The following is a 25,908-nucleotide window of genomic DNA, read 5'->3' as shown; positions in this document are numbered from 1 at the left end:
AATTTTCAAGTTAAGTTCAATTCCAACTAATGACAAGCTCAGCAATAAAAACAGGTGAGAAGAGGAATGATAATGGCACATAAGTATTTTCAAATCCCACTGCCGTGTTTGATTAGTTCAATTTCCTTCTAAAAGTGTAATATTTAAGTCAATTTTAAGCTGAAATACAGAAAGTATTGGGATTAGTTCCCATATCAGTATCCCAACTGATATGGGAACTAATCCTAATGGATTTGATCCTGTAGAAGACTGAAAGCATTTTATTCACCCTATAAAAGGCATCTTATCACAGAAGTGTATCCTACAGGATTCATTTGTAGGTCAGCAGCAAAGCTTTCATAGGTGTAACTTTCATATAAATATATATAAATATAAATACAGTTTTTTTGTGCAGCGTAGCCTACCTGGATTATGTGTAGGAGGGAAAAATGAAGCCAATGTGGAAGTGTGGCGATAGCTGTGAATGCAAAAAATAAAAACAAAACAAAACTTCCAGGCCTGTAAGAGTCTGTGGAAAAACAGCTTTCTGACTTCACCCCCGTAAATACTTTCCTGCTGAGTTTATTGGCTCAGTCACTCATTTTTAGTCATATAGGCTAAAAAAGTTAAAGCTGTTTAGAAAATGATTCTTGTGTTTTAAAATGAAGGATTGGCGGTAGTATCAAAATGATATACTCATTGGCTAATGAGATGTCAGTAATTAGACAATTAGCGTCCAGTTTAACAATTAGGGCCTCCTTCGTCACGTCTAAGAAATCTTAAAGTTTCAAAACAGCACATCAGAAAGCCATGTGTAGTATATGGGGGAAAAACAAACTAACTAACATTATGGAATATTAGACTATTGATGTGCGATAGCCGTCTGCTAAGCATCACTGCTAAAGCTTATAACTCTTATTATCTAAAGAGAGTCGCTGATCTGAACGTCACATTTATGCTTTTGGTGCATTTTTAATGGAATTACTATGTAACAAATAACATGAACTGCTTTGAGCTTCAATAAGTTTGTGCTTCAGTTTTGGTGATTAAAATGTAGCACTTAGTCTATTACATAGTGCTAATTAGCAGGTGTATTATATGCAGCTTGATCGTGTTAGCACAATGTTATTCTGTTTCATCATTATTATTATTTTATTATGCAGTGACATAAAAGAACTTTCTACTTTAAGATAGCAAAAAATGAGAATGGCAAATTAAAAAAGTAAAAAGCAGAAAAAGGACGGAAAGCAGAAGAAAGTTAAGACAAAAAACTACTTTTCCAAAATTATGGAAAAGAAGGGGAGTGGGAAATTAACAAATAAAAGGACGGAAATGGAGAAGGAAGGAAGGAAGTTATCAGCCACAAAAAGGAAGGAAGGAGACAGGAAGGAAGTGGTGACAACCTTGAAAAGACAAAGAGCAAAAGAAAGTGCAAAAAAGTTTAAATTCCATCAATCCCTTTTTTGAGCCAGGGGGAGGAATAAAAACAGCAGGACACATGAAACAGACACACATACCCAGCAACGCACACACAGACACTGTCAATACAACCTAACTGCTAATGCTACCAACTGACACACCACAGAGTGTGTGTGTGTCTGAGAGGAAGTGAAACGAGCTGAATTGTGTCAGCATGTGTGTTTCTCTTATACGAGCAGCTGTGAAGGTCACTCCCGTTGAGAAGCGCTCTCAGGCACACTTCCTTAGTTTCTCACACTGCCTGACTCGTTCTCGGAAAAATATCACAGGAAGTGGTATGCATCACATTTAGAGCTGAAGCAGGCCAAGAGTGTGCTTCTGAACGATACAAATCAATACGCAAGACGGAGAAAAGAGCGTGTAAAGTTCACCCACACAACATCCAGTGAAGATTTGCCTCCTCTTTCCTAAAAATTATTTCTTATTGACATTCTTGAGCCTTTACTTTTGGAAAATATCATAAATTTCTTTTAAATATAGTATTTATTAGTCCAAAGACTATAGTTTTATTTCTTCTATGTGGAGGTTCAGTGACAGGAAGACCGCTGGTCTATAGCGCCCTCTGGTGGCAGTCTGCATGAACAGAAACACTAATGCTAAATACTAACTGTAAATAAGATGTCCTTTATTAAGGTCATATTAATAGGTAAAGAAAAGGTTAGACAAATAGTAAAAAAAAAAAGCAATAGACAAAAATGTATGTAAAATATAATTTAATTAATAATATTATAAAAAAATCCTTGTAATAGGATGTTTCTTGGAGATCACGCCTTCCTTGTTTTGGGTTTGGGGGCTGAAACAGACAGAAAGTTTAACACTGTGAGAAAAGAAGAGAAGGAATAATAGTGTAAAAAAAGCAACAGTAAAGTATGAAATATAAAACATTTTGATAATGGAGCATGAGGAGGAGAAAAAAAAGACATGCAGAGTGGTTTTGTTTTTCACCATTTGGATTCTGCTGTTTGTAGAAAGTCTTCAGCATGTCTACGGCTTCCTCTGCTCTGTGACCTGAAATACACTGAACACACACACACATATAATACACACTGCACCACACAAGGACTTTACATTCATGTAACTCTTGAACATCCCATTCAGAAAAGGAGCTGATCTGCTTGCCTAAAGATTTCTGAACTCAGCTGCAGGAAGCACAAACTACTCCACAAACATGCAGGCGGAATCCAGAAAGACATCAGGAGCAAACACTGACCTTGAACTGGGTCCCAGTGTGAGGCAGGTCTGCAGAGGAGACATCCAGGACTGAGCCGCAGCCTCCGAAACGCTCGTTCCTGCAGCCATACACGATCACGGGGATGTCTGACAGCTGGTAAAGGAACAACAACTGAATCCCAACACACACACACTAGCAGAGAGGTGAGGCGAGGATACTGAGGAGGCGCAGCGCTGCAGCACACATTATGCATGGCTCCACGGTGACGTACAGCGTTATCCGCTCGCACACGCTCTTCACGTCCAAGCTGCTTTGCCAACACCAGTCCAGGACCTGATCCAGAGCGACCATCTCAGCGTGCCGAGTGGCCTGAAAAAAACCACCACGCACAAAGAAACGTATGCAAACCTCAGGTATCGTGTTGACGCTCAGGTATTTGTTCCTCTACTTCATTAAACAGCTGATTGAAACTCTGATATATCCCATCATACTGATGCTCAAAAGCCAATGGCGAGTGTGACCCTTAGAGTGGCTTTAAATTGATTTGGTTGCAGTTTTTAAACAGAGGTTCAGCCCTGAAACTTTCAAAACTTACAAAAGACTCTTTGTAATTTAATGAGATGGGCTGAAATCATTAAACAAAAAAGCACAGCTGATTCTGTGGAGGTCAGGTGGGAACTTTTTGCACTTCGGTCCAGATAAGGTGACGCTTTAACTCTGAATTTCTTCAGCAGTAAAAACACTTTTTGATACCATCTCTCTTTGCACTCAAATGTAAAGCTGAAAGGATTTCCTGTACCTGTATGGACTTTAAAAATAATGCTATTCAGACTTTAAGACAAAAATGACCCAAGCAACCAAATAAAAGGAGCAAAGTGTTTTCCCTTTTGCTCATCTTTCATCAGACATGATGCAGGGACAGCGGGGACTTTTCCTTAGTTTGAGCCACATTTACTTGGAAGGAAAACTGTTCACACCATGAAAGGATTTTCTCAGTTATGGGCTCTCACTCCACACGCCGCAGAGGACTCACTATTGCAGAGTCACCGGCTTACTTAAGGACAAATATTGATCAGTGATTGATCTGACACTCGCAGATTACAGAAACTAATTAGGTCGGTCAAAGCAAACTACACAGTGGGGGATTACTGTACAGAGACCATCAACCCAGACCCTCTGGGACCTGTTTGTTCAATAGTTTGAACAGATAATTGTTCAAACTATTGAACTTGTTACATTTTAATATACCAATATATTATTTCTTCTTCTCCTCACCAATAGTTAATGTATCAGTTCTATAATTTATTCATTTTGCTTTGTCTTAGTTGTTGACTTATGAGTTTTGAAAGAAGACCACTCATACATACATCTCCATTTGCAGAGACAAATAACTGTGCTGTACACTTTGCCTACATTTTTAGTCTCATTGACTTCATTCCTTCCCTTCCCCACAACTTCGTCTTTGTAGACCATGAGACATCCGACAGGCACCTCTCCATTCTCCAGAGCTTCTTTCGCCTGCAGCAACACATTTAAAAAGGCAGTTAACAGGAAGCAACTAAAGATGGAAAATTGGTTAGTGTTAAGAAGAACTTCAGAAGAGAAAAATCCCCAATACACCTGTGCACAGATCTCTGGCTGCAGCTCACAGCTTTGAGAGCGTGGTGTCTTTAGGGTTCTCTAGATTAAACTTTTAGACATTTCTTAATATCATAAAGGAGGCACATGAAATTATTTTTTAACATTATACACTAATTATTAAGGATTTAGGGATTATAATAGTGGATCATCTGCCTCCTGCCATCTCTATCATCCTCCTCTGCCATACTAACCCTTCTTTCACTACATCCATGAACCTCCTCTGTGGCCTTGCCTGGCAACTCTGCATTCAACACCCTTTATCCAGTAAATGTTCTGCACATGTCCAAACCAACTCAGCCTTGCCTCTTTATCTCCAAATACTTAAGCTTTCCCTCTGATTTCTAATCTTGTGCATCCTGCTCACTGCAACTGAAAATCTGAGCATCTTCAGCTCGGCCTCCTGTATTTTTCTCAGTGCCACATCTCCAAACCATCACAGCAGGTCTCACTACCATCACCTTCACTTTTACTCTTGCTGCTGACCTTCTGTCAACAATCACCCCTGACACTCGTCTCCACCTGCTCCATCCTGGTTGTACTCTCTTCTTCATCTCTCTTGTGCACTGTCTGTTGCTTGGGATGGTTGACCTCAGGTATTTATACTCGTCTACCTTGACTATTACACCTATCTCGTTCTCATTCACACACAGATTTTCTCTGATTTTCATTACACTCTCTTCCACCTGTTTACTACAGATCACAGTGCTATCTACAAACATCCACGAGGTTCACGGAGACACCTGTGTGACCACATCTGACAAATGTTTACATTATTTATTATTTACTATTATAAAGAAACTTTTTTCCAGCTGTATATAATATCACTACTTAATCCCTAAACATGATCAGAGCCTGGATAAACAGCAGAAAAAGGGCATCAGAGGGCTATAACAGAAAAACTGAAATACAAATAAAGACATCTAAGTAGCATTACTATATAAAATTATCTAGAAAAATAACCAATACCTCAATCAATACAATAAGGCAAATAAAAAAATAGAAACTTCGTAGTTCACATACCGAGTAGTTTAAATGAAAATTAAATAATTACTTTAAAACTGCAAATTTTACAAAACAAACAAAGTCGCCGTGACTCGGCTGAAGAGTTAACGGAGAGATTAAAAACACGAGCTCACCATGTCAAAAGCTCTGGCCATCCACCTCTCAATTTCCTCTTCACTCGGACAGAACAGCTCCACAGACTCTTCTTTACTACCCTCCTCTGTTCCCATTTCAACTGCTGTGACCAAAACTCAATATAAAAAAGCTGCATATAATACACCTGCTAATTTTTAATTCCTGTTTTACCCGTAGCCACGCCGATGTAACGAACTCACACCGGTGGGGGGAAGATAATATTGGACGGACCACTCGCTGCACCTGCGCTCCACGCTCGTTCTGGTCTAATGACGTCAAGTTGATGACTATTGTGGAGGGATCTAAACCGGATGTTATCGATTTTACCCCCAAAAATAAAAGAACAAATTTTTTTTAGTTTATACAGGGAGAAACTAAATTTTTAGGGCTCGATACGATTCGCTTATAAGATTAAAAAAAATCTATTGTGTTTTACTTCAGAGACCAGTCTGACGATGGTGACAAACTAGTGTCCCAAAACTATCTATATATTAGATATTCATTTTTTGTTTTCGTCAAATTTTGAAATATTTTATTTTAAAATTTGTGTATCAGTTTTGCAAAGCTTGTATGTGCATTGGTATATTGCATTGTATTGTATATTTTAAAAGCATTTAAAAATATTAAGTGTTTTTTCCTTGCCTAAATAAATAAGAATGTTTCCAGGAGCCTTGTTGCAGACACAAAGTCACTTTATGACTACTGTAGTTCGACTTGTGGTTTTATTTTGACATAAATAACCGGAAGTCATTACAATAGTTACCATGACCAAAGTACTTTGGCACTTTTGAGAGTTAGCAAGCTGCTATCCGAAACATGTCCGTAAAATAGTAAGAAAGAATTTAGAAATAGAGTTTTTGTTGTTTTAGTTGGTGGCCCTCTCTCTGTCCGAGGATGTTTTCGTCTGCGTGGAATTTTATAAAACGCCATAAAAAGAAATTTATTTTCACCGGAGCTCTAATTGGAGGTAAGTCATGTTCCTGTTAGCCGCCGTGCTAATGCAAGACTGCAGCAACACGCCAGACTCCGCAGAACAGCCTTTAGACTGGGCTTTTTATCCCCCTGTAAAATAAAGACGGAAGAAATGCACGCTAACCCATATTTCAAAAGCATAAAGAAAGAATGGTATTTGGTTTATTCGGAATTTGTTTTCTCCATCGTGCCGCAGAATATTTAGTGAAACTACCCTGTTTTTTTTTAACAACCCACAAGGTGTGTTTGCATTGAAAAGACCTTTTTAGGAAACCAGTTAGTTTCACCGAAATTAACACTGCTTTATGTGGTAGTTGATTACTAAGTTAAATACTATTCATTGGAGTTCTTACTGTGTATTTTATTTGGGGCTCTTTAAATAGCCAACAAATGAATGAAGTTTGGTGTAGCTGTTCATTATTCGTGTTTAAAATTAAGTAAGTGTACGCTGACCTCCACATAACTGCTGGCCTTTTATCTCACGTGGCATTATGGAAAATTCAGTGTCACTTACCATATTAATTGATAAGCTATAGCATCTGCACACATTTGTAAGTGGGATCCGGTGGCTATTTGACTTTACTGGTTTAAAACTGAGTGGTAAATATGGGGGTGGGGGGGATCTTGGGCCCAACAACTTTTAACTTTGGAAAGAGGGTCAGCTAACTGATCTTGCAGTAAATGGTACATCTTAGAGGTAATACCTTTACTAAAGGGTGATCTTGAAAGCAGTGCTTCCACAGGGCTGCCTGCAGGACAACTCATGGGGCTTTCCAGCCATTTTGATAAAGAACTGCGCATTTGGACATATCTCCAGAATTGATTGCACTGCAAATTATATAGCTTAACAATCTGATCGAAGCTCAGGAAATGTTTGGTTCTGCGATCAAATAAATGTGATACATAGAGGATGCCTGCCTTACGCCACTGTAGCCAGTCAACCTGTGACCCACCAATTAAAATTCTTTCCCCATAAAGGTGCTAAAGGTGATTTAATGAAGTCCCAATGGCTCGTCCTATGTAATTTGCACCATAATGTTTTCACAGTTACAATTATTGGATGGTTAGGTTTAGGGAATATACTTTTGAAAAACAGTGTTTATCCTTGCACTGGAGAAACTTGGAGAATCCATTTCAAGTCTCATTTCAGCTGTTACATTTTACACAGTGATTCAACACCTTTAATTTGTCACAAGTCTGTAAATCTGCTACTTAAAGTACAGCCCTCTGGTATTATTCCATGTCATAAATATCTGCAGGGCAAATCCTGGTTAGCTTTTGCATCGTACCAAAGCCAAGGATAGTTTTCTGCATTTGATGTGACCTCATTGTGCTCTCTGCGTCCCTCCTCAGGCGTATACCTTCTAGGTAAATATGCCCAGAAGAAGTTCAGTGAGATCCAAGAGAGGGAGGCTACAGAGTACATTGCTCAGGCCAGAAGACAGTTCCACTTCGAGAGCAACCAGAGGACCTGCAACATGACTGGTAATTATTTTACACTTGACCTGGTTATGACTAACAGTTGACAGAAAAAGGTGAGGACCAACACTACAGTGAAAGTTTTAAATGTGTTGCAGTGCTGTCCATGCTCCCAGCGCTCAAAGAAGCCATCGTCACGCAACTCAACTCAGAAAGTCTCACAACACTACTCAAGTCCAAGTGAGGAAAAAGCTTCTTTAACTTGGTCAAACAGTAGTAGTACACAAGTTTATTGTTTAAGGCTACATTTTTCTTTTGTTCGTTATTTTATGCTGATTATTGCAGTTGTTGATTTTATTCTTGAGGAAAACATTAAATTTTGAAATTAGCACAAGTTCATGTAGTGAAATAAATGTGTACAGTGGCTGACAACCATTTCCCTCATTCACATCTACTTTACAGACCGGCTAATAAACTGGAGATCTGGGAAGATTTAAAGATCATCAGTAAGTGTTTTTCAGTTCAGATGTCCCTGAGTGTATCTGAGTAAAATCTAAATGCCTCTAAATAATCTAATAATAATAAATAATAATTGACTTATTGGATTTAAAAACAAACACAAGAAAACTTAAAATATGATAACAGAACTTGTCGTTCCGTTCAGGTTTTACACGCACAGTTGTGGCGGTGTACAGCACCTGTATGCTGGTGGTTTTACTGAGAGTCCAGCTGAACATCATTGGAGGATACCTGTACCTGGATAACTCAGTGGGAAAGAGCACAACGGTGAGGAGCACAGTGACTCCTAGAACTGATTGACTGTGTGTAAAATGATCAGCTGCAGCTCACTGTGTCAGGAGTTTTGGAAACTGTTTGGAAAGAGAGATACATATTAGACAGGTTAAATATCGGTCTGATAATATTTATCCATGATCATAAAAAATACACCTTTTAAACATTACCTGGTTTCCCCAAAAAAGCCCTGACCTGTTGTGAACCTCTCGGGCTGTCCTGCAGTTTCTGCCACACTGAGGTGATGAATTGTGGGGTGGTTTGTCTGTTGGAGAGTTTGGAGCCCAGGGCAAAGCCTTGGGTTCTTTGTCATGCTCCATACATGTCCACTGGCAGGGTGGACATTGTTTGGGTGGGTGGTACATGTCAGAAAATATTTCCCACATCTGTCAGTGATATGAGAATGTGAGAATGCCCATTTCTGACCTGCTAGTTCCCAGTTTGTGTCCAGTTATGCTGATTTGTGTCAGTCTGAGAGTAAGACGGGTAATATTTTGGTGTACCCACAGCTAGGAAATACTCATCCTGTGTACTGACTCCTGCACCAGAAACCTGTTTCCTGTTGTAAAATGAAAGATTATCTAAGGTTTGTGTGAAAATGTTTGAATCGATATCCACATATGCCAGGACCCAAGGTTTCCCTGACGAACATGTTAACAGGTTAATTTGATTCCCCAGTAAAACTGGTGAAGCTTTTCGGTGCAGTGTAACACATGGCTGTGATTAAAGAGAGCAGCACAGCAGTGCTTTTTGCCTGAACTGAATAACATAGAAGAGAATACGTTAAAGATTTAATTAATGACCTGTTGATTAAAATAAGCTTAGATTGGCTCAAAAAATCTCTGCCTGTTTAAAGCTGAGGTGAATATTATTCAGGAGTGTGTCTGTGTTGTGTGTCTGCTTGCAGACCCCTCTTGCCCCCCCAGACGTCCAGCAGCAGTACTTGTCAAGTATCCAGCACCTACTGGGAGACGGTATAGCACTGACACAAAAGCATAAACCTGTAAAATCCTTGTTTCCATCTGTCAGTGCAGGACTCTTGTAGTAACAGACTTTTGTCTCTGTCTCACACTAGGTTTGGCAGAGCTGATAACGGTAGTGAAGAAGGCGGTACAGAGCTCACTGGGAAGGTGATCTGCAACAATTATTCTCTTCATTATCCATCAGTGATCTATAAAGCAACAGAACAAGTTATTAACAACGTAGCTTAGGCTGGTAAAAACAATGTGGAACAAATTCTTTGTATTGATCTTTGTTGTGCATCTTTTAAATTAAAAAAATCAATCATCAAAACATCAACGTGGTTTATTTCTCATCTCCAGCGTGTCTCTGAAGGAGACCTGGTCTCTGCTGGAGCTGGAGCAGCAGCTGAACTGGATCAGAGCGGAGGTGGAGGCCAGCTCGAGGCGGTCTCTGTCCTGGTACCTGCTTGCAGATGACGAGAACGTGCTGGCCGATCAGGTGACTGCTCAAAGCAGATTTACACTGCCGTTCACGGGAAAACCCCATTACAGAGTCTTACAGATCTCTTTTCTTCTGCTCCTGTAGGCGTGCGGGCTCACAGAGAATGACATTATGACCATAAAGCTGCTTAACGAGACTAGAGACATGCTGGATAGGTAAATGACACACCTGTCTGTAGGTATGCTTTAACAAGATTGTGTTTGTGCTCCTGTGAAAGGTGAATTTCTGCTTTTTGTGTCTGACTTCAGTCCAGACTTCACCACTGTCCTCAAAGTCTGTCTGAACCGAGGTTTCTCCCGTCTCTGTGACAACCTGGCCGAGTTCTTCCGCCCGCCTCCAAGTGACTCTGCCCCCAGCTGTGCACCTGATAGGTAAGCCATAGACACCTGTTTTATTTATTTGTTTTACTGCTATCATTTGCATTTGAAACATGGAGAAATCTTATTAAATCCCTACATATGTGATAGCAGCTGGAGATATTATTATTCTGTCACTGGAGTTTGGTGACCTGAGGGTTACACTATGAACAAATTTCAATAACGCCGGGCTTTCTTTGGCTTCGTTGGCTTGACAACTGCTTCATTCTGCTCACATAAAACGGGGCACTTCATATTCTTCCACACAAAATAATCCCTATGTGTCCTGCATTCGAGCAGCTGCAGTTCCAGCAGTGTTAAACAGACCAAGCAGCAGATTACCATCAAATATTAAGACATTTATACAATTTCATTCCTGTGAATGTCCCTCCAGCAGAGAATCGATATTGCATTTAAAATGTGCTGCGAGTATAAGAATAAGAAAATGTGGGCCCTCCTGGCGATTTTAAACTAAACCTCTGAGCATAACCAGCTCCTCACCAGGGCATATATTAAGTATGGGTTGACGCAGTGATTTAGACAGGTAACCAGAGAGCCAGTTTCACAAGCTGAAACTGAAAATGCACAAATGATTTAGAAGATTTTAACATTCAAGTCAGGTCTCAGACGTGTACTTCGGTAGTTCTTTTTAAGCTTTTCCTTTTGGAATTCCAAAATGGACATTAATATAGTCCTACCTGTTCAGGAGGACTACATTAACATCTAATGTGCTTCGGTTGTTTGGGGTTGTTAGATATGATTCTGTTTAGGTCGTGATCACTCCTCGGTTTTGTCTGAACATAAATACCGGCCATGTGTAATGTAATGTAAAACACACTCCTTATACACATATTAAGTGTTATGAGGTGGGTGGGGGTTTTTTTTGTCCTTGTTATTTCCCAGCAAACATTAGCATGAAGTGGGCATTACCTTAACTTTGCTGTCTTTTTCTGTGTTTGTGTGTTCAGTCTGTCTGCAGTCAGTCTGCCGCTGGCAAAGATCATCCCCATCATCAACGGTCAGATCAACACCATCTGCAGTGAGACCCCCAGTCACTTTGTTCAGGTAACATCGAACACCAGACGGTGGAGTGAACTATCAGAGTGATGTGCAGTATGGCAAACAGCCAGATTCAGGGTGAAACAGTTGGAACAGGCAGCTGCTGTGGCTGTTAGTTATCTGTCAATCGGTCATTGTCCACACCGTTTGCTTTTTGATTTTCTTTACTGTTGGGAGCGTAATGTTCAAACATGTTCCAATCTGCTGACAGGTGCAGCTCTCATTTCAGAATGCGTGCAATGCGTGCAATGCGTCCTGTCATAGAACCCTCCAACGCATAGTGAGAGCTGCAGAGAGGATCATTGGTGTCTCTCTCCCCTCCCTCCAGGACATTTACAGCACCCGTCTCACTAAAAAAGCCCTTTGCATAGCGGCTGATCCCACACACCCAATGCAAAGCTTCTTCAAGCTGCTGCCGTCGGGGAGGAGACTGCGGAGTCTCCAGGCCAGGACCAGCAGGCTGAAGGACAGCTTCATCCATCAGGCTGTCAGGAAGCTTAACTCCCTCCCGATTCTGCCCCCTCTCCCCTCTCTCCTCCACGGTCTCACTGAACTCTGTCACACACACACAAACACACACACTCTCTGACTCACTCACTGGCCTGCACCAGTTACCAGTCACTTTGTGGAGCATTGGACTGCCATTACCTCATAAGACTTTGTTGTACACTTTCTCTTACCGTACATTACCAAATCTCCATTTGCACTATTTGCCTATTTGCACTACTCTGCCTGGCTTACACTCAATGTCACTTACCCATTATATTGTATATTATATAGCTTTCTTGTTATATGTAAAATTGTATTTATTTAAATTTTTACTTTTTAATTATTTAATTACTATTTACTATTTAATTATTTTACTTGCATTTTTTAATCACTTTTATATTTAAATATATTTAAATGTTCATTTGCTATTTATCTAGGGAGTGAAGAGTAACGCAATTTCTATTCTCCGTATGTCCTGTACATGTGGCAGAATCGACAAATAAAGTTGACTTTGACTTTGACTTTGACTTTGAGAATACACATGTTAATGAGTTCTAGAGAATCACTGTCAGATTGGTTATGAAATCTTTAATCTTGCATGATCCGTTTCACTTTCTTTAATGTGTTTCAAACAGTCTTAGATTATTTTATTCTTATTCATCTGCACGTTTGGGCTCTTTATCAAACCTTTATTTTGATTGAAATTATTTAAGAGGATTGTCTGAGTATATATAAATTTTTTTTATTTCCAAAAAAGTTAGGATTTGTGTAACATGTAAATAAAACCAAATCATTTATATCCTTTACTTAATAAAAAAATTGTACAAAGACAACATATCGCATTGTTTAACTGAGAGATTTGTTTATTTTCACTTTTATTTTCTTACAAACTTGGTTGTATGTTAATCAAACATGTTTAAATCTGTGCGATCTCTGCAGGAGCTGCTGATGAACGACCAGGTGAAGGAGTTTGCAGCCAATGTCTACGAGACCTTCAGCACGCCGCAGGAGCTGCAGAAGTAATTGTCTGGATTGGACGAGATGAGGAGGAGAAGCAGAGGGAGGATTCGAGAGGAAGAAGAGTGGAGATTATTAAAGTCCTGGATTGTCAGCTCCTCCTGAGACACTTTTCCTCCTCAGCATCTCGCAAACTTCTCACTCCGTGATTTGTGGCCACGGCAGGACAGCAGGGGTGTTCAAGCTCAGCGCCGTGATGAATTACCAAACGGGAGGAGGAAGATGAGACCTCCACTGAGTCTTTAGTCAGAGCAGAGCCTGCAGTCAACTTTAGGACCATTGCTGCTTGGGAACTGGAGTCCCATTTAACCCAGTAAGGTGGCTTTTGTTTGCTCTGCACCTCAGCTGTGTGTTTGAAGATCAGAAGAGTTTACAGTGTGTTTCTCTTTTTCTGTTCAAACTTCTGTAGTGGCCTGTTTGTAAGATAGGTCAGGTGTGGACACATTTCTGTTATTAATCAGTATTTTTTTATTGTGGGGTTGCTGAAGCAGATGGTGTTTTCAGAATATTTCAACTTAAACTTGGATGAAGAAGCTAATGAAAATGTCATGGATAGTTAAATCTGTATGTTTGTTTTCATTCTGGGAGTGTCACATGGTGATGGAATGAGAGTAAATGACCCATTTTTAGAGCTCTACAAACATTGGGAGGTTTGAAGGGTGCTGATGGCGTGAGGTCTCTGGTCACAGGTTGATCAGTCAGTGCACAGTGGTTTGTGTCACCTTTGGACCTTTTTTCACATGTTTTCACTCCTATTTACTGGTTGAGTTTGGGCACTAAAATTCATTCGGCTGGTCTTAGGAAAAGACGTGGTGGTTTGGGTTGAAATGGGGCGCTCCACAACAGGATATGTGTGAAGCATGACAGGCTGGGAGTGACAGTCGTATGTCACCAATGCTGTAATCCAGTGTATATAGCTACGGAAAGAGACAGTGTGCATAGCTGAGACATGCCAATGGCGTTGTCTTTCATCCTGGAAACACCCAGTGTAGTTAACTGTTTTTTTTTATTTTTATTTTTTTATATGGAGCTATAAATTACATAAAGACTTCATTGAATTTTAATCTGTTTTCATGCTACAGATCTGTTTTGGAGGCTCTTTTAACTCTAACTTCTGCAGTTCCTTTGTTGTCCAGAAGGTGTCACACTTCTTCAACTGTTTATATGCTTATTTCCAACTTTTAGCTTCACATGAAGTTGCTTCCCCTGTTTTGAAGTTATTGGTATAATATTCTGGTCTTTGTGAAAATGCAGCATCATTTTATTTAAATGGCACAGATATTTTTCTCATTAATTTCAAGTTAATGTTATTTTTGGTGCAAAATCTTTCTAATCTTTCCCATTTTTCTTATGCTCATGTATTTGACCACTTGGCTTTAGACTCATCTGTATAGACACAACAGGACTGTTATTCAAAGCCCAATCTTTCTCCTGTCGTCCTGCTGTGCTACATATTTTCACTCTCTGCCTACACATGCTACATCAGGCCCTTTTCTGAGACATGGGCGCATATCACTGCTTTATTTGTGCATACCTCTCACGGTGATGGAAAGAGCAGCAGTGTGTGCATTTGCAACAAGGGCAGACAAACCTTTGCACTCTTTGTGTGTTGTTTGCATTGTTTCTAGAAAAGTGTAACCCAACCTTTGAATGTTGGATGGTGTACCTACCCCTGGGCTGTCCTCTGAGAAAGAAACGTCTTTTGTATTTTTGAAACAGTAAAAATTCATCTGGTAAATCAGAAACTGAGTTTGTGAGATGAATTGTTTTATGAAATCGAACTCACAAGCAACTCACAAGGATGCACACTTGTATATGCCTTTCCGTTAGTATGGCAGCGTGTATGCAGTCTTGTTAAAATGAATACTAGTTAGGCGCTGGTATGATTGCAGTTTTACAAAGGAGCAGCCACTGTTTGCTTTTAGATGTGAAGCTGACACTGAGATGCCATCGGGTTGTGGGGAGGAAGAAGTGCATGTGCAAAAGAGTTTAAAAGAAATAGTCACACCTGATCAGCTGATCGTGTAGGTAGAACTGTGATAAATACTGCACTTTGAGCCCCTATGAGTCACTGAGAGGAATGAGATCGCAGAGAAGTCAGTGCCAGATTTCAGTTTTGAATTCTGTCTCCATCACAGTTTTCATATGATGTGTGATATGTTATGTCTCATCTGGCTTTGATTGCAAGAATTTACAACATCCAGCCAGGTGTATTCACTCTCATATCTGCTGCATAAAAATCTCTCCTCCTAAAAGTCTTAATTTAAGCAAAGTTGGGGATCACTTTTGATGACCTGAAATGCTCCTGCAGCTGTAATGGAGAAAAACTTAGTCGAGTCAGACTAAGTTTTCTAAGTCATCCCTTATAGTCGAGTCTGACTTTCCACTAATTGTTTGTCAAGGCAGATTTTTCACTTAGTTTCCTTCTCAGAAGATGAGGAAACATCAGGTGACAGTCCGACTAACTTAGTTCCTGGTTCCCGAGTTGCGTAATAAACGCAGCAGGGTGAGAATGTAAAACTCTGTATTTAATCACAGATGTTATGCCTTTTTGAAGCATAATGTCCTGAATGACAGCTGAAATGTATGTTTGTATCAATTTATTAAAGAGATAATACATATGACACGTGATTTCATATACTGTCTTTCTTTTGTGTATTTTTAAAGGTTCAAACTGGAAATTGTCATGGAGTTTTTGTGCCACTAGGGGGCACTCTACTGTGGGCTCTTATCATCCTCAGATAAGATCCCACATGTTGGAAAATGCTGGTATTGGAAAATGATCATTGTGGCTGTTAAAAATTGTGTCACTCTTGTGACGTATGAAAGGAATAAATAATCTTTTAATTACTTACTTTAGTGGAAAGATTTTCCTAAAATAGAAATAAAACATTTTGTAATCACAGTCACATTATTTTGTTTCCACTGTAGTCTTATGGATAGATTGAGACAGCCTCTTCGTGTGTGCTATTAAACGCCCAGCTCATTGCTTTCTTGCATTGCAAACCACGATAAGGCTGGCTGAACTTGCATTATGATGTGAAAAAAGTTGGTCACACTGAAAATTAAGACAAAAAGAGAAAGCAGATTAAATATTGTCATTATTATTATTCAGATGTAGTTTGTGGATTAACTTTTTCATCAGAGTTTAAATTTTTCTATTTGCCGACTTGATGTAATGTTGTCTGTATTTAGTTTGATAGAAGTGTAAGTTTACTCGCAGATCTGATGCAGTTTATTATGACCTGAAGGTTAAATCTGATCAGAGAAAGTTGAAGAGATTACAGCTCACATGCCCTCGAACATATCAAACCCATCATAAACGCTCCAGTTAAGCTTTAGAGTTTTGGAAAATCACAGTGTGGTTATAATGTGCAACTATTCCAACCAAAACGGAAAACACAAGACTAAAACCCTTTTCCACTAGTGCTCAATTTAGAACCAGTGCCATCGACTTCATCGACCACATTTTGTAGCACTGATTTGGTCTTACCGACCACTCAAAGTGACTTTATGGTTAGAATTCGATTTTTAATCTAGAGTCACACAGCATGTTATCTACTCCATAGTCAATTTAGAATAATTGGTTAACCTAACATGGACATGTTTGGCGTAAATCTATTCGGGTACAAGGGCAACATGCAAACTCCACATAGAAAGCAGAAAGGAACATCACTAACTAGTGTCTAATAAGAAGTGTTGCCACCTTGATCACCCAGTGATTTTTGCCGTTCCTCTAGCTGACCACTTTTTGTTCCCATATTGGAGTTTTGCACAGACAGCATAAAAGATTGACACAGCCAGGCCTATGCTCCAGCACACTGCCAAGTCTTTTGTTTTGGGTGGAAGCCAACAATATTTAGACAAGGGTACAAGAGGCTTCCCATCAAAGCAAGCAGTGCTTATCTAGTGAGAAGTAAAAATCAACATCAATTAAAATAAAACGATCTCTCTCGTTTCATCTCAAGCATCATCGCAAAGCTTCGCTATTGCATATTTACCACCTTTGTCATTACTGCCATCTTGTGGCCACAGTCGGCCATTGTCTCTGCAAGCAAAATTATTTCCGCTTGATTACAGAGGTGGGCGTTCCCATGGGCATGTCTGTATCCCATTAAAAATAAATGAAGCTTCTGAAGTTGAGAGGCAGTCTTCTTTTTCTGGTTGTTTGTCCATGTGCATGTGTGGATAAGCCTCTGGTGTTTGACAGGAAACTGATAGGAGACTATCGTGCTAGGCAAGCTGCTGCTGTCTCTGCTTTCACAGTTCTGAGATCAGTTACTATGTAGACTTTGTGTGGAAACAACTAGCATTACCAAGTAGATCAGCACTCGCATTCAGTTATAACAGATACCTTTGTCTAGCTAATCACGTCGGCCAACATGTAAGACACATGAAAGTTTCAGTAACTCATTTTAATAATTCATCACTAATGAAAGCGTTGATGATTGAGAGGGGACCTCCTGCCACGTCCAGTTTAATAAAACTGTAATGCTGAATAGATGCATGTTCCATCAGCACCAGATTAGTATCTCTGAGAAATCACTTGATTGATTAAATCTACAAAGTTTAACCATCTGTCTTGCTAATGTCCCACCTTTATTTTTCATTAATATTTGATCCGCCTGTAGATATTGATAAATACCCACGTCACACTCTACTCAAGCTTTTCAAGCTGTTTGTTTGAAATAAATATACTTATTAAATTCTTATTATAATCAAGTGGCATGCCTGTTTCTGAGCAGATTTTTAGAATATGGTGGATTGCTGTGTAGCTTATTTACAGGAAATTCAACCTTAAACATGTGAATAATCTTCAGCAGTAATAACACTGATGGGAACATTTTGCTAGAGAATAAGTACTTTTACTTTTGTTATTATTAAGGATCTGTCTTTGTCTGTGAATCATTAGTGCCAAAGGAAAATGCTGGGCTTGCATCTCAAAAGGCAACAAACCTTTAAGCTTTTTGTTCTGGCTGGCTCCACTTTACAAAGAAAATTCAAACAGCTTGTGGGTGGGGCTTCCACATTCACAGCCGGAGCTGACCTTATTAGGGATATATCCTCTAACTCTGACATGACAGAGCACAAAGAGTAGAAAAAAATGGCTGAAACTGGGCATTTACAGCAGCCTGAAGCCCGTGCATTTTGCTCACAGCGATTACTTGTTCACCTTAGGGCTGCCACGATTAGTCGACTAGTCACGATTATGTCGACTATTAAAATCGTCGACGACTAATTTAATAGTCGACGCATCGTTTGAAGCTTTGTAAGATCACAAAGGACGCAGGAATGAGTAGTAGGATTTAAGAGTGTAATAACGGACTGAAACAGAAGATGGCAGCACTGCATGTACAAGGATGCCAGCTGCCGTTAAACCCCGAAGAAGAAGAAGCTGTGTCCCAGAATTCATAGCGCAGCCCAGCGCAGTTGTCAACAATGGCGGCAGCTAGTTAGTTTTAACTTTACTCTTATTATTCTTTCTTGGTCACAAAATAAACGTTTAACATATTTTCAGGCGAGAATGTAGCTGTATAAACCTCAAATATCTGCTCAGTTTATCAAGACACCACATATTTTCAAAAGTGCTCCGACGTTTTCGGAGACGTCTGTTACCCGCTAGCTCGTTAGCTAGGCGGGGGCAAGGCTAACTAGAGCCGTGAGAACACCGGACTCCCGGCAAATCGTTTTCAAACCCACCGCCGTCTTTCGCTAGTCAGGTTAAACATATATATAAGTCACTTAGATAACTTAAAAATGTTATTGTTTGGCTTTCTTTAGTATTTTATTTGTTCCTGAGTAAATCGGTTTGGCTGAGATTAAAGTTATAGTTTTTGCACAGCTAAAACTGTCAAGCAGACAGCTGATTATCAGAAGTGTGAGACGCTGGAGAATATACTCCGGTGTCCTGTTATATTTTAGAAAGCAAGGAGTTTATTAAACTTCACCGAAACAATCTGCAAATTTCATTAAAAATTAATAAACTACCATCTTGTCTTTATTTTTAGTTAGCACAAACACTTCAAGCTGTAAGCTAATGATAGTTATATAAGACCAGATGCTGCTGGTGCAATAAGCTGTACGTCCAATGGATGATGATCTGATTAGTCGACTAATCGCAAAAATAATCGGTGACTAGTCGACTATCAAAATAATCGTTTGTGGCAGCCCTAGTTCACCTCATTATTTGAAACTTTTCCATGATCAGGAAGAGCATCCATCTTTTTAACAGTATGGCAGAAAATACAGAAAATGTCCCATTTTAGTGCCATTTTCAGCTTTTTCAGAAAACTTCATAGCCAGTCTATTTAGTCAGAATGCTGTTGTTGGACTGTCTCATTGAAAACGCCCTAGTATTTGCAATGACACCAGTCATAGCACGATGACGATGATGCTTGTTTAAAGAGATTCATTTAAAGAAAGTGAAAGGTTAGCTCTCAAAATGTGGATTCACTTAGAAGCGTATACTAAAGGTTGTGAGGCAAGTTAATGTAATTACAGTACAAACATTATGTAGACATATTTCCCCGATACTCATTTCCGCTTATGCATCATGTTTTGAATTTAAATGTCAAACTACAGACAGAAAAGATTACTCTTAAACTAAGCCAGACACTAACAGAAAACTTCCTGCTAAGAAACTCAGTAACCTCTAGGCTGTCTCCTTTCTGGGTGGAGGAAGTGTTTCGATCTGTAGGTCAACCGAGGGACAGATCTTAACTGATTGACATGTTTCCCAAGTTTGAGCTTTTAAATTAAAGTTTCACATATCTAACCTCAGTCTCTGTTCCAGACTTGACAGACAACCGGAGAGAAAAGCTCCGGAGTCAGCTAAATTCGTAAATGTTTACCTGCCTCTGTGTCACCACAGTTCCAGATAACCCAAGGTCCAGGTGGGGGGTTATTTTTGTATACAGTCTATCAAAATAATCGATGAATCAGCTGTTGCACAAGTGTTGAGCAGAAGCTGGTAGAAGATTTGAATAATGTTGTGAGCACTCTTCTTATCTAAATAAAAGTGCAAGAAGTGCAAACAGTGGAAAAAAAACAGACTAAACATCAGCAGCAGGGAAGACAAAAGAGGCACGGCTGCACACAAGTACAAGGGTCAGCTGTGAGGAAGCAGGAACAATCAAAACACCAATCAATCATCAACCTCACTCAGATTGATTTTTAATATTCCAGTGCCGTGGTGTCCTTTTGGGATTTTAATCGAAAATCTGTTTAAAGTCGTGTGTGTGTGTGTGTGTGTGTGTGTGTGTGTGTGTGTGTGTGTGTGTGTGTGTGTGTGTGTGTGTGTGTGTGTGTGTAACTGACACACATAATGACATTCATTTTCTTCCTGGTGGAGTGTGAGTCAACATGACTTCATCTTCTCTGACCTGAACATTTCCCTTATATGGAGGAGAGAATATGAGCCCTTTTTCTCCTTTGGGTGTGGGTGGATTAAATGGTTAAAATAATAAAATGATACATTACAACAAACCGAGCAACTCAGTTAATTTACAGTAAATGGAAACAAAGGAATTAGGCTAAGTAGGAGTAACCACTGGACCTCGTAACTGTACTCTTTTAGGGATCTAATGTATGAATAAATGCATAAAATTAGATTGAATTAATCTAAATATGAAAAAACTTTTACTGTTTCACTGATTGTTTAAGTTAAATTATTCAGAACATAGATTAGTACTGTTCCCCCACAGAGGGAGGTGAGGGAACAGTGTTTTTGTTCGGGGGTTTTACACATTGGGGTAACTGCTCACACTTTGGAGGCCACATTCAAAAACGAAAATATAAATAAATGAATGGGCACCCCAATTTTCAAAAGATGTACTTTGAAATATCAAATTAGGATAAAAAAAAAATGTCGGAAGAGTTTTTTTTGTAAGGTAGAGATAAAGACTTTTAGAGATAATTTTATCTAGCATTTGAAGTCAGACAACTGCACAGACTGAAGCAATTTCCTCTCTTCCACGATTTAAGTGTGGCAGAATTTCCACGTAACCTTGCAGCATGTATTTTCAGAGGAACTACCTGTTCCTCTGTTGCAATGAGGGTTGAGAGTTCAGGCGTGACTATCATCATGCAGAAACATGAACCGGGTCAGACTTTAACTCAACAAGGGGATTTCCATTTCTGTATCACAAACAGGACAAAGACAGTCACAGTGTGGAGCAGGAACAAACAGCGCCGCTGCAAGAGTTCAAACTGTTACAAACAGTCATGTGGTGAGCGGCCATATTGAGCTGAACCTGTTTTGCTGTGTTGAACGTGCCTCTGCCCAGCAGTGCTTTCATGGAAAAGTGCCTCACCACACACAGTTACTCAGCATATAAAGGCCTTTTATCATAAAACAAAGCCTTCATTCTCTTGCGCTGCATGATTCTGCTTGTTTATGTTGAGCTCAGTCATTATTTCAGCACGCAGCAAATTACGTCAGCGCAACTGGCCGACTGGCACAATTAATATGTCCATTCGTCAGAGGAGTGTTGCCAGTTTTGTATCTGTTGTCCAGAGTAGATCACAAGACATGACACTGTGTTGAAAGTCTGAAAACCACTGGGGGTCAAACTCATCCCTTATAGTCACAGTGTGTCAAAGCACATGGCATTTCTTCTCATGTGGCTGTTTCTTCACCATCAGCCCCACAAACTGTACACGTACAAGTGTGTGTGCAGAGAGAAAAACAGCATTTTGCTGATTGTTACACATTGTTGGGCAACTAATATTAGCTCAAAGTTAAAATGCTATTTTCCCTCCTCAATAACTGGTGAAGGTGAGGAAAACAGTTTTTCCCCAAATGTGTTAAAGAGAGTAATATCTCTTGTTCAGCCACTAAATTTAGGACTTTGCAGAAGTTCCTTTGAATGTCATTGCAGGTTTATCTGTATAAAAACCTTCAAACTGGATGGGAAGTGTGCACAGATGTTCAGTGGACCAGGCATTGGCTGGTCAGAAACTTGTCCAGCATTGTTTTGGATATATAATTTGGTTCTCTGTCACTGTAAATCACACCTCTTACTCTGTAACAGGTTTTCTCTGAGGACCTTTGCATTTTCCCTTCACTGATGAGTCTTTCTATCTTTCTTGGGTATGGGCAACACTATAGCATTATAGTACCACTACCATGCTTCACTGCAGGATTTGTTTTAGCAAGTGTTGAGCACCATTTGGAGTTTGCTAAACATGGTGTTTAGCGATGTGCCAAGTGGCATCATTCTATATATAAAATCCTGATGGATGGCCGAGGTGGTCTGCGAGCTCTTAACCAAGAACTCGCAGAGGCTTAAAAGTCTTCATCATAGATGCAAGAATTATCCAAAGGACAAACATGCAAAGTCATGCAAAGTTGCAAATACAGACAAACCCAGTGTGATTAATAGTTCTTGTACTTCCCCAGTTTTTCCTATGTTAATGAATGCACAATGCATACTCAGAAAAATGTACATGAACTCTTACATTGCAAAACTGGTAGAGGGTAGTAGTAACAACGTGCTCGAAACATTTCTTGTAGTTACTTTTGAGATTTGCGCAACAATGAGCGGGAACCTAAACCATTCCCCATACCAAACGGTTTTCGTTAGCTTAGCATTAGCCTGCTACTTTTTTTCACTTTTTTCAGGATTGGACATTCTCCAGTTGTTATGACTCTTCGTTGTGTCCAATTAATGTTTAGCCAGAGTGCAGTTCTCTATAATTGTGAGTTACATAACATTCATAGATACTTAGACAATGATTACTTTTCTGTATAGTGTTCTATTTTTTACACATAAACAAAAAAACACTGTCATGATAGCTGTTGTGTGCAGCCAGGAAAAGGACCCAAAATGCAGACTTCACGGAGGTGAAAAAATGAATTTGAAAAGCAGCTTTATTGCTGCCACAAGGGAAATGTTACAAAACTAAAATAAGACGAATAAGAAGAAAAAAGAATGAGGGAGATCACGACAATGAGCACAGGAAGACACGGACACTAAACACACGAGGGATAACAAGGGAAGTGAGGACACACGTGGAACACAGATGACACAAATTACCTAGACGCCACAGGGGAAGCACAACATGGAAGCACGACCTTCACAATAAAACAGGAAATGGGAATGTAGGAGTGGCAGACTAGAGGGAGAGAGAGTGCAAACGTGACGGACTGGGGAAACATAGATAAACATGACGGAGTGAAACACAAGGAGGGGAAACGAGGCACAAGAACACACCTAAGTACAAAACAGACACACCGAGGGAGACATAGAGGGCAAAGACATGAGGGGAAATCCAATAAACCAAAACTAAACATAACCTAGGGACAATACAATAAACTTTGGAAAAACGAGATGGACAGGGATAGCTCAGTAGGTAAAGTGGTCGCCCCATAATTGGAAGGTCGGGGTTTCGAATCACCTGAATGACTACTACCTCCACACTGCTCCCCGGGCGCTGGATTGGCTGCCTACTGCTTCACTGAGAGAATGGGTTAAATGCAGAGAGTAATTTCCCTGCATGGGATTAATAAAGTATACATTGTTACATTAAACGTGCTCAATAAATGTGTAGTGATTATTCACACAGTAATGAATGAATTCCTTGTTTTGCTTTCAAAATGCATAAAAGGTAATAATAAGTAAAAAAAAAACATGACTGGCTTTACAATCTGAAATCACCACTATTTTACTCAACTGTGAGTCTTTCAGAGCTCAGCGTCACTGAAACTGGGCCTTTATATGGAGCACAATAGCAAAAGTATCTACAGTTTCTGTTTGACTCTTTCTGACAACAAACCTTTTTTTTTATCTCTACCTTCTCACATATTCAGCAACTCAGTGATGGGAAACTGTGCTTCAAGTGGGCGTTAAAATGCAACAAGCCAGACATTCTGAGAACAAGATGGCAAACAAAGAGTTTGGAAAGATTTGGCTTTGCACAAGGAGTGGTGGCTTTACAAGTCACATGGGCAGGCGAGAGGGGCATTCCCATGGTCTTAAATCAACTAAAGATTTGGCTTCAGCTTTTAAGCCGAAGCCAAGACCCAGTTTGAATGGTTTACTTGCATCTTTTTGAAAGAGTGAGTGTAAACACAAAGAATTGTTTTATTATTATATGCTGGAATATATGGCGAAAACAGGTTTAAATGTTAAACAAATTTCTTCAAGTCAAAAAATGTTGCATATAATTTAATTTTTGCTTGATGCAATGTGCATACAATTAAAAGAATAAAACTCATAAAACAAGTTTTAAAAAGAGAAATTTTAATTTGATTCAATTTAACATGATGGATTATGCAGAAAAAAGAGAATTGAAAAGTCTATTGTTTTATTACATATTCATGTTGTGTATCATGTTTTTGAAAAGTAGCTAAGTAATAAACTAATTACTTTTAAAAATAAGTAATCAGTAAAGTAATGGGATTGCTTTCTTGGAGAAGTCATCAGTAATTAGTAACTAATTCTTTTTTTTTAACTAACTTAACTAACACTGGTTATTATTCATCTTTGGCTCTCTTCCAGAGCATATCCTTTGTCCCGTCTGCCTCCCCTCACCTCCAGCTGGTCGTGGGAGATGGCCGCCCCTCCCTGAGCCTCATTCTGCTGGAAGTTTCTTCCTATTAAAAGGGATTTTTTTCTTCCCACTGCAAGTACTTGCTCATAGGTTGTCATCTGATTATTGGGTTTTTCCTCCCCATTAGTGTTGTTATCTTTTAGTATAAAAACAACTGGAGGTGATTTGAGGCTGTTTAAATACAACCTCATTAGATTGAACTAAATCACTTAATTATCAGTGTTCATTCTGAAACAATGGCTGTCTAAGTGCTGTATATTGATAATGTATCATGACCCAAAATATGAGCACATCAAATGTTGGCGTAAAGCTGTAAGTTACAGACTTACATCACACCTGATAGCAGTAAAAAACATCATTACGCAGGTGTGTCCCTGAAATGAGCAACAAGCAAAGAACAAAATGTTCACACTTTACAAAGAGGTCATTCAGACCAGCTGTAGTGCTACGTGTGATTACAACATCAAAGCTGAAACAAAATGAACTTAGTGTGGTGTGTTGCACTGATAGTGTGTTACTGTCTAGTTGTTCATAGCAATATGTACAAGTACGCATTATGTATTTGTATTGTTGATATCACTTCACGTACATCCACATCATTCATGCTTAGCAGTATGTGAACAGCATTAAGTTAAGGGATTAGGTGCTCTCTCATTGGTAGGGACAAGAAAATGGAAAATAACTACACCCACTGGAATCCAACTGGAGATCTGGATCACTGTATCCTCAATGAGTCTTGATGTTGTGAAACTGTGTTTGTGGTAGAAATATATCATGTGGAGGACAAGCTCTTTAAAGCCTTTTTTAGGGGAAATATTTAGATTTAGTGATAAGTGTAGCTTTTATGACATAGTGACCACTGAATTTATTATTCTTTCCTATTGCTTTTAGAAATAACTACCCAGAGTCATTGGCTTGATCATTTTGCCTTGAATGGACAGAGCGTCTATCCAGAAGTTTTTCTATTTTCTATTCCAAACCACAACAAGACACTTCATATTCCTAAATGAACATCTTCATTTGGTAATGAAGATGCACATAGAGTATTTATTTCACTCCCAACTGGTCACGGCAGCCTAGTTCTGCCAGAGCTTTCTTCCTGCTAAAAGGGAGTTTTTCCTTCATGCTGTTGCTAAAGCACTTGCTCACAGGAGGTTTTCCTTACCTTACAACATAAAGTGCACTGCCTCAGTAAAATCCCAGACAGTTGCCTCAACTGTCTGGGATTTTACTCTATATAAGTGAAATTGGATTGAATTGAAATTAATTGAATTAAAAAAGGCAAAATGTTATGTGCACTAAAGTTGACATTACTTTGCATTTCTGTTAGTTATTTATTTTATTGGGTTACCTTGAACACTAAAATCATGATTACTTGAT

At 39.3% G+C, this 25,908-nt stretch overlaps 2 protein-coding genes across 5 annotated transcripts; one reads left to right on the top strand and one right to left on the bottom strand.

Annotated features, from left to right (window-relative positions):
• Positions 1-2,062: 2,062 nt before the first annotated feature.
• Positions 2,063-6,923, bottom strand: adat2 (adenosine deaminase tRNA specific 2). 4 transcript variants are annotated; one of them, XM_082505187.1, is made up of 7 exons: positions 6,894-6,923; positions 5,407-5,510; positions 4,043-4,147; positions 2,848-2,998; positions 2,669-2,775; positions 2,404-2,476; positions 2,063-2,251 (listed from the first exon to the last, which is right to left on the bottom strand). In XM_082505187.1, the coding sequence occupies exons 2-7, from the start codon at positions 5,500-5,502 to the stop codon at positions 2,223-2,225; spliced, it is 561 nt and encodes a 186-aa protein (XP_082361313.1). In that variant the 5' UTR covers positions 5,503-5,510; positions 6,894-6,923; the 3' UTR covers positions 2,063-2,222. The 4 variants fall into 4 exon arrangements, with proteins under 4 accessions (XP_082361313.1, XP_082361311.1, XP_082361312.1 ...); XM_082505185.1 differs by lacking the exon at positions 6,894-6,923 and adding an exon at positions 5,579-5,673; XM_082505186.1 differs by lacking the exon at positions 6,894-6,923 and adding an exon at positions 5,608-5,626.
• Positions 6,154-15,606, top strand: pex3 (peroxisomal biogenesis factor 3). The gene is made up of 12 exons (XM_082505184.1): positions 6,154-6,374; positions 7,733-7,864; positions 7,957-8,038; positions 8,261-8,304; positions 8,463-8,584; positions 9,498-9,564; positions 9,666-9,720; positions 9,913-10,051; positions 10,139-10,209; positions 10,303-10,425; positions 11,379-11,475; positions 12,898-15,606. The coding sequence occupies exons 1-12, from the start codon at positions 6,302-6,304 to the stop codon at positions 12,979-12,981; spliced, it is 1,089 nt and encodes a 362-aa protein (XP_082361310.1). The 5' UTR covers positions 6,154-6,301; the 3' UTR covers positions 12,982-15,606.
• Positions 15,607-25,908: the final 10,302 nt, after the last annotated feature.

This window comes from Aulonocara stuartgranti (genome assembly GCF_965226115.1).
Source record: "Aulonocara stuartgranti genome assembly, chromosome: 15".
NCBI lineage: Eukaryota > Metazoa > Chordata > Actinopteri > Cichliformes > Cichlidae > Aulonocara > Aulonocara stuartgranti.
Note: the sequence above shows the minus strand (reverse complement) of the source record. Positions and strands in the feature narration are given on the sequence as shown.

Bases quoted from the DNA above. Each gene is read 5' to 3' on its own strand.
- pex3 (XM_082505184.1), top strand. From the start codon at position 6,302: ATGTTTTCGTCTGCGTGGAATTTTATAAAACGCCATAAAAAGAAATTT. The intron at 9,721-9,912 runs GTGATCTGCAAC...TCTCATCTCCAG, and splicing joins GTACAGAGCTCACTGGGAAG to CGTGTCTCTGAAGGAGACCT. The intron at 10,426-11,378 runs GTAAGCCATAGA...TTGTGTGTTCAG, and splicing joins CCCAGCTGTGCACCTGATAG to TCTGTCTGCAGTCAGTCTGC.
- adat2 (XM_082505187.1), bottom strand. From the start codon at position 5,502: ATGGGAACAGAGGAGGGTAGTAAAGAAGAGTCTGTGGAGCTGTTCTGT. The intron at 2,477-2,668 runs GTCAGTGTTTGC...GTGTGTGTTCAG, and splicing joins ACACTGGGACCCAGTTCAAG to TGTATTTCAGGTCACAGAGC. The intron at 2,252-2,403 runs GTGAAAAACAAA...TGTCTGTTTCAG, and splicing joins CAAACAGCAGAATCCAAATG to CCCCCAAACCCAAAACAAGG.